This window comes from Lactuca virosa, chromosome 4, assembly GCF_052849685.1.
Source record: "Lactuca virosa cultivar CGN04683 chromosome 4, Lactuca_virosa_CGN04683_v6, whole genome shotgun sequence".
Taxonomy (NCBI): domain Eukaryota; kingdom Viridiplantae; phylum Streptophyta; class Magnoliopsida; order Asterales; family Asteraceae; genus Lactuca; species Lactuca virosa.
In genome coordinates, this window is record NC_136429.1 from 369,551,996 (window position 1) to 369,561,212 (window position 9,217).

Here is a 9,217-nt window from a genome sequence, read left to right on the forward strand (position 1 = left end):
CTTTGATCTTACCCGTTGCAACAAGTATGGAACGCGCATTTCAGCAATGAAGTTGATAAGAACTGATATATGCAACAAAATCAGTGATCAATTTTTGAGTGATAGTTTAATGTCGTATATAGAAAAAAAATGTTCTAAGAAGTATCATTAATGACAAAATTATGAATATATTTCAAGATATAAGACCACGTAAGCTTCAATTGTAAGAATTAAATTATAATTTTATTACTATTGAAGTGATGTTTAAACATTTTAAGGCATGATATCCCGCCACCACTAGTTTTACTCGTCATTGATTAAAAGTGATGGTAATTGGATTAAATCAAGGTCGTTCCAAACCTATTTTAGACCCAAGACGATAGAGAAAAAAAAAGATCCTCAAAATACACAAATTTTTTTAAATTTTTTTATAATGACTCAATAATTGAAAGAAAATTATTTATACTAGCTTCTAAATATAACATTTTTTATTGCAAAATCCATATATTTAAAGAAAAATACTTCTTTTTGTTTTTGAGATGCAAAATTATTAATGATATTTTCAAGATCGATCTTGTGTAACATATAATTAATAAAGTCTATAAAAATTGTGGGCGTTTTTAAAAGATACGTCCTGGACGGTCGTCCCTATCGCTCAGTGACCTCACCGTCTGAGACGGCCCTGAATTATATCATAACAGGTGAGTTATTGCCTCCACTACTCCTGTTCTCGTCGTTGTGTTAAGTAATGTCCAAGATTCAACATATTTAATTATAACCAACGACAATCAAATTATCTTATTAGTTATTACTGTATATTATTAAACATATTATGGAAAATAAGAATAAGTTTGAAATACGTTATTTACAACATGAACTTTACCTTTTAAATATATACATCGCGTGGGAATTGAGTGATGAGTGATCAAGGATTGAAATTATGTGAACATGGCATAATTTGACTTGGAGTAAGTAAGTGGGTGGGATCCATTTGATTAGAGAATCCATTACTAAATGCAATACACAAAACTTAGTGGAAGATCAAAAATGATTGATAAAAAGAAAGACAATATATTCCACATGGTGGCTCAAAAGATCCTCTGAAACTGCCTCTTGTTTCTTTATATTATATTCAATTCCAGTACAAAAGGTTCAGATGAATTTGCCTTTTTATTGTTTGTGGAGCTCACTTTATTCCCATTATATATAGCATTCTCTTTCAAGTCTACTCCATGAAATTGTATTTACAACCAAAACTAGCAGCTGATTTATACCTCAAACACAAGCAAAAATGCTCACTAGCTCCATGATGCTTTTTCAAGCCAACTTTGTGAATCATCATTCAAGAAAACTTCTACTTGACGCTCCTATGTACTTACATGCGTCAACAACGATGAGAACAGCAGTGGAGGCAATAGCAGCTTCACCAACAGCAAGTACAGATACGGCAAACAAAAGCTTTGATGCAAATGTGGTGATGGTACTATCAGTGCTTCTCTGTGCTCTCATTTGTTCCTTAGGGTTGAACTCCATAATCAGGTGTGTATTAAGATGCTCGAATTTAGTTCACTCTGAGTCAATTACTAGCCAGGAAAGCACGCCAGTTAGGTTAGCCAACACTGGGATTAAGAAAAAGGCATTGAAGACTTTCCCAGTTGTTAGCTATTGGGAAGGGCTGAAATTACCTGGATTAGGCAAAGAATGCGTGATATGCTTAAGTGAGTTCATCGTAGAAGAACAAGTCAAAATTCTGCCAAAATGCAACCATGGATTCCATATTCGATGCATCGATAAGTGGTTGAGTTCACACTCCTCCTGCCCAACCTGTAGGCACTCCCTCATAGAAACATGCCAGAAGATATTGTCAGGTGGGGCATGTAACAGTACAACACCATTTCAAGGACAAAATCCAAGTGGTGTCAATATTATAAGCATCGTGCCTTTACAACCTGAGCGTTTTGTACGAAGCTATGAAATGTAGTTTAATTTCAAAATAGGACTTAAAATGTAAAGTATTTAAAATGTTTGAGTTGTAAATAAGTTAGCATTCGTATAGTAATATATATTAAGACCAATATTCCCATCAAGTTTATTCTTCTTCATGATAATGTTTTGGATATCTTTTAAGCTTGCTTTTCTTTTAGTGGAAAGATTCTTTTGACACTAATTAAATCAGTTGAAACTTATATATATATATATATATATATATATATATATATATATATATAGTGATATGTTCGAATATAAATGATAATTATTATGTGAATGTATAACAAATTTTGACCATTGGATGAAAAAAATGATAGACTATGATCTTAGGTTGTATTTTTTTAAATGGAATAACATGTATCATATAACAACCTTAATCTCTTTGAAAGGGTATAATAGACAATTTATATAAATTTATATTTTGAAATGACTATATTTTTGCAAGATTTTCTATTTATTAATTCCTTTAAAATCGAATTTTCAAATTGATGAATATTTTCTTCAAATCGATGAACGTTCTTGAAGTTTTGTTAAATAACCGTCATTCTTAAAAGAATAATACACTGACATTCTTGAAAGAATTGACTTTTTTTTAATTGATCAATTCTTGTCAAAATGATTTAAACAAATTTTACATGAAAAAAAAAGAATTTATTGATTAGGTTAGGTATTCTTAAAAATAATTTAATTAAAATTTTACATAATAACAACAAGAATACACTCATTCCAGAAAGAATAGAGTTATCCTTATAACTTTATTTTTTAAATATTAAAAGAATTACAACAAAACTATGAAGAGTCTATTAAATTATAAATATTCTTAAAAGAATACAACTAAAAGAATGAAAGAATGGATCAGGAAGAATTAATAAAGCCATGGGAACATGTTGTTTGGATAAAAAAAAATAAAAAAAAAATAAAAACGAATTCCATGAAGGGGATAAATGATTCTTATGTAAATCTTTATTCTCTATTTTAAATTTCATTTGAGAGTAATCCACGAAATCATGAATTCCCTGACAATCTCCCCCACCAGAAGCACCTCGATGGAGTGGCCAAGACACTCTCTTGTATTAAAAGCATACAAAATCCCTAAATTTCAAAAGAAACAAAAAAAAATAATGGGAAAAAATGCACAGTGTAAGATTTGTTTATATAAAAAAAATAAGAAAAATGACAAGAGGAATCATATATTAAAGCATTGGAAATTGAAAACAATGGTGAAAGTGATTTGAAAACAAGGTCGAAAGTGATTCACAACTTATAAATGGAATACAAGGATTGGATTTAATATACATAAGTATTAAATCAAGCCTTTTTATGAACAATCGCACACTTATAAATCTTTCTCACAACCATATGCTTCAACAGTAGGTTTAATTATGTATGTTATGAAATGCATAATGCCCAATGTAGCTTATGCATTGGGTTTGACAAATAGATATCAAGCTAATCCAGCCAGAAAACATTGGATGGTTGTAAAGAACATCCTTAAGTACTTAAGAAGGATTATGGATATGTTCCTTTGTTTATGGAGGAGTTATCGAAGAGCTTGTTGTAAGACGTTACAATGATGTCAACTTCAACACTGATCATGATGATTCTCGATTACAGTCAGGATACGTGTTCACCCTCAATGGAGGAGTCATTGCCTCGAAAATTACAAAGCAAGAAATGGTTGCACTATATACAACAGAATCTAAGTACATAGCTATGTAAGAGGCAGGTCATGAACTTCATTGGATGAAGAAATTAATCGGTGATCAGGAGGTTGTTCCAAGCATCAAAAATGACATTGAGATGCTTTGTGACAACACTGGTGCCATCACTATCGCAGGACACCCAATGGTTACCAACAAGACTATACATATTCAACAGAAATACAATTTCATTCTTCATGAATTGGAATTGTGAAATATACTCATTAAGAAGGTTCATACATATGATAATCTAGCGGATCCATTCACGGTGCTTCTTTCTCAAAATAAGTTTGAAGGCTATACAAAAGGAACTAGGCTTCGATTAGCTAGGGATTGGATTTAAATATGTACTTTATTAATATATGGATATTTTGAATTATGCAACAATGACATGTCATCTCTTTTGATATATGACATATCTATTTTATATTTAAATGTTATTTTGTTATATGTTAGCATGTTTTTAATCCTTGAATAATCTATTTATTCTAAATTATCCATAGTCAATCATAGTTGCGGGAGCCATTATGAATAAAGACTAATATGAATCAGATCAGTTTATTTCATGTGATGAAATAGAAAAGTGTTGCATCCAAATTCATATGTACTTGTTGGAGAACAACTACTGGATATGACCCGCTTCAAGAATCACATATTGGATCGTTATCATAAGTTAATCTTGAACAATGGTAACTATCTTTATTTCTTTCAACCTAAGATACATATTAGGGACTTAAGTGTAGGAATTTTTGTGCTTTGACATGGTCAAACGTTCTTTGTAACAGTGCAGTTATAAAACCCATTGTTGGGTATAACATGAACTACATGAGAGTGCGTATGTAGTCAAGATGGGATTTGTTCCTCTTTTGTGTTGAGAGTTAGACATCTAAGGCGCCCTACTTAAAGTTTGACGACAAATGAGAATGATTACGTTCCATGTACAATGTCCAACTTGATGTATGAAACAACGAGAATATTGATATACTTACGTTATACATCAATTGTAGCTTTGAGCTCTTGGAATTGGATGTTGATGGATGACACATCTTCATGTGTTGTTAGGGGCAGTAGTTTGTTTCTAGACGTGAACTACTGTCTATGTCAATCCATAATGAATCTTGTGCATGTGGGGCTAGTTAGGATGAGGCCTGCCCCAGATCCTTCTTTGCTGGAGGCCCCATCGGTATATAGGGTCCAAGCCTGCCCGTCTTCTTCGTGTTGCATCTCCCTGTGCGTGCTCTCTTCCATTTGCTTTTGCAGCTCTCTTGGTATCTCTAGTAAAAAATCTGCTAGCGTCTGGCCTTTAATGCTCGTTCAAGGGTGGTAGGCGATATCGTGTTCTCCCAATTTGATGGCCCATTTTGCGAGGCATCCTGAGGTTTCTGGCTTCAAGAGCGCTTGTTTAATTGGGCAACTAGTTAGAACTTTTATTTGGTGTGCTTGGAAATATCGCCACAGTCACCGGGCAGCGTACACCAACACCAGTACTATCTTTTCAATGATGGGGTAGATGAGCTCTGGTCCGTGTAGCGCTCGGCTAACAAAGTAAATGGGGAGCTATTTTCCTTGTCGTTCCACTACCGGTATTGACGAGAAGGCTTCGTTAGATGCTGACAAGTACATTTGGAGTGTCTCACCACTTGGGCTGGCCAATGTAGGTAGCGTGTGTAGGCTTTCTTTATTTGGTGTAGGGCTACTTCAGCTTTCGGCATCCAACGGAAGTTGTTTTTCTCAGTGCACCCTTTAAGCATGTCAAATAGTGGCATCGCCTTCTCAGCTAACTTGGAAATGAAGCGGCTCAGCGTCGTTAGCTTACCGTTCAGGCCTTGGGCATCTCTTAGCATGCGGGGCGATGTTACTTCTTTGAGCTCCGTTATCTTGGTGGGGTTGGGCTGGATTCCTTCTTTTGTAATGTAATATCCTAGGAACTGTCCTTCCTCTACCCCGAAGGTGCACTTTGCGAGGTTCAGTTTCATCTTTACTTTCTCTAGGCACCGTAAGGTTTCTTCAACGTCCGCCAGCAGCCTCTGTTCGTCTCGGATCTTTATGATCACGTCCATATAGACTTCGAAATTTCGGCCAATTTGGTTGACAAAAAGGGAATCGACCAATCTCTGGTAAATTGCGCCTGCGTTTTTCAATCCGAACAACATTTTTTGGTAGCAAAAAGCTCCATGGTCTGTATAAAAGGCAGTCTTCTCCTCGTCTTCCTTGCTCATGAGGATTTGATGGTACCCTTTGTATGCGTCTAGGTAACATTTCCACCGAAAACCGTGCAAGGACTCTACCTTCTGGTCTATTTCTGGGAGCAGGTAGCAGTCCTTTTGTAACATCCTTAAAAATACGGTCCGAAAATTTCATTTTAAATCATTAGTAAAGGCCATAATTATCAACCATTTCATTCATAAACAAAACTGTTATATCAAACCAGAGTATAATCTCAAAACATATTCTTTTTATATATCAGAGTAAACATCCTAGGCTAAAAACTTCTTGGTGTGTGCCATGCGATCATCCCGAGCTCTTCCCTCCGCTACCGGAAGTACCTGAAACCAAAACTGAAAACCGTAAGCAGGAAGCTTAGTGAGTTCCCCAACCTACCACATAACCACATACTGGGCCCCCGCCCGCTGCATCGGGACTTGACCGGTATCGGACTCGCTCCGGCATCGGGCCCCGCTCGGCATCGAGCCCCGCTCGGTATACAGACATGTTATCTTAGGCCCCGCCTGTCTCTGGGCCCCACCCGCTAAGCATATACAAACATATAACATAACACATAACAAATAAGCTAAACATACTCTACTACACTTCTGATCTAAGGCCTCGCCTAACTTGGGCCTCGCCCCTGTCCGGCCACTGATGAGTCATGGAACCCTGTCCACACTCCTGCTGATAGTGAGATACGGGCCCCCGCCCACACTCACCTCCCTCCTAACTCGGGCCTCGCCCCTGCTCTGCTACTAATGAGATACGGAACCCCGTCCATACTCGGCTAGTGATGAGATACGGGACCTCGCCTACACTCACCTCCCTACAAGGCACATACAAGTATCACAAAGACAACAAGTATGGTCTAACATTCAACATATAAACCTTCCTCGGGCTTGCCCCGGCATCGGACCTTGGTCTGGAACCTATAAACACTGACACATACAAGAATCAAAACTACCTCTAGCATACTAACATTCCTCGGGCCTCGCCCGACACATATCATAAAATGCCTAGGGCTAACCCCGGGTCTTCCTGCTATACACAAACATAATGGGCAGGCATTGTGGGCGTAGACCCATGCACACAATGAGGAGACTCACCTCGCACTACTGAAGACCTGCTAATACTCTTCTGACTGCTAGCTGGTAATTCCCCAAACTGCTGCTCCCCTAGCTCCCCGAGCTACCAATACCAACATAACACTTAGTCCCAAAATGCCATCCAGAAGTCAAACTAAGTCGACTCTGGTCAAAGTCAAAGTCAATGGTCCATGGTCAAAGTCAACACTTCCAGGTTGACTTGACTCGCCGAGTTGCTCCATCAACTCGCCGAGTCCAGAAGCTCAAAATCCTACAATCGCGAACCAACTCGTCGAGTCAGGCCCTGACTCGCCGAGTTCCCTGGCTAACCAGACTCGTGACAAACCGAGTCAACCCGTTGAGCCATTCCCCTGACTCACCGAGTTCACCCATAACCGGAAAACGGGACAACTCACTTAAACTCGTCAAGTCCCTCCCTGGACTCGCCGAGTTCCTCGGTCTGTTGGACTATCTTAAAGGATTAAGCCCCCTGTACTTCAGATCTGAACTCCAAACTTCATAAACACTCTGGAAATGACTTATTAAGGGTAAAGTTTGCAGCTTTACCCATCCTAAGTCTTTCTTAATGGGTTTAGACAAAACCCTAGCTCATTAAGACATAACTCCATGGTCCAAAACCCTTATTACACCAAACCAACACAGGGAAATCAAGATCTAGACTCTAGACATCCAATAACCATGTAAAGTCCTGGACTTTACTTCCTTGCATGGCCTTTAGGGCTCCAAGAGGCCATTTATAATCTCTTTAGGCTTGCATGGAGCTTTCTAATGGCATAAAGCTTGCACCTTTATGCCTTAACCACTCTTAGGTACTCCAGATCTGAAAGGATCTAAGCTTGGGACGTCCTTGCCACAAAGATCAAGCTCCATGGTCCAAAATCTTCATAAAATGGACATAACTAGATCTAAGAAACCAAAAGCCAAGATGAAGACTTGATTACCAAGAAATGCAGCAAATAGAGTGTATCTTCTGGATCTACTTCCCCCTTCTTGAACCTCCAACCTCCTTCCTCTTCTTCTTCTTCTTCTTCAAGAGCACACAAATCACTCAAAGATAGCTCAAACACTCACAAGATGCTCTAGGGTTTCGTGGGTGAGGGTTTGGGGTCTGGGGGCTAAAGATGAGGCTGAGGGAATGAGAATATGATGCTTAAATAGGGCACAAGGACTCGAATTTAGGGTTTCCCAACCCAGACCAGACTCGCCGAGTTGGTCCCCCGACTCGCCGAGTCGGTCACTTAATCCCGCAACCCAAATCGTGCTCCTACTCGTCGAGTCACCCCACCTACTCGACGAGTCGCTTCCTGATTTTGAGGTTTTCCTTTCCTTTATAGGTCTTCTGGGTTCGGGGTGTTACAACTCTCCCCCACTTAAACTAGACTTCATCCTCGAAGTCCGTTACGACCAACTACCCCGCAACCTTTCACGTCATCCCTAATCGTCACGTATTCTACCTGCTCGGTCCATTCCTCGAAGGACTGCTTCTATTTGCCTACCGTTTGATCTTTCTTGAGCAAAAGTTTAACCCTCAAGGGCATCCTCTAGAAAACCATCCAATCGCAATAAACCTTTAGTACCTCGCTCTTACCCAATAGGTACTCCTTCCGGTACTCCCCGAGTACTCATGCTGAACATCCTAGGAGTTCCCCTCCTCTTTTTCTGTGCGCTAACTTGCCTTCCTAAAGCAAATTTCCATAAACAACAACCTTCTCGATTTTTGTGTGGGACAGTCCCACGCTGTACGAGATCTACAGTCACTCCCAGTGCTGTCTCTTCACTGTTTCCCACTGCCTCCTCTTACTACATCCCGGTGCTGAACACCCAACCCAGCGAACGGACCAGATAATCCTTCGAGTAAAAGACTCATCCCTGCAACGGTTAGACTCAAACGAGAGCTGCGCAACAGGGTCAAATCCTTCCCTCTGAGATTATTTAACCCTGCTGTGAGTGGTGTAGCACCTCTCGGTCAACTAACTGTTCCTCGCACAATATTCTTATCACTGCTTCTATCCAAAGATTCTGCCGCCTCTCATCCGCCTTCCGGATGAACCAGTACCACCTTGGTCCCAACTAAACTACCATCCTCTTGGTTACCGGACTCCCACCGGTTACTAAACCCAAACTCAAACTCTCACTCGCTCCCAGCGACTTCCAAAGAAACTTCAGCTATCTAAAACTGCTCTATCTATCTTCCATAGGAAACAGGACCTCCCAGGTCCTAACTTATCTGTCCAC

General features: G+C 39.2%; 1 protein-coding gene across 1 annotated transcript; it reads left to right on the top strand.

Annotated features, from left to right (window-relative positions):
• The first annotated feature begins 1,196 nt into the window (after positions 1-1,196).
• On the top strand, positions 1,197-2,066 carry LOC145108724 (RING-H2 finger protein ATL78-like). The gene has a single exon (XM_079045799.1). It carries the CDS (start codon positions 1,271-1,273, stop codon positions 1,958-1,960), a length of 690 nt encoding a protein of 229 aa, XP_078901925.1. The 5' UTR covers positions 1,197-1,270; the 3' UTR covers positions 1,961-2,066.
• The last annotated feature ends 7,151 nt before the right edge of the window (positions 2,067-9,217 follow it).

Coding starts and splice junctions, on each gene's coding strand:
- LOC145108724 (XM_079045799.1), top strand. CDS start 1,271: ATGCTCACTAGCTCCATGATGCTTTTTCAAGCCAACTTTGTGAATCAT.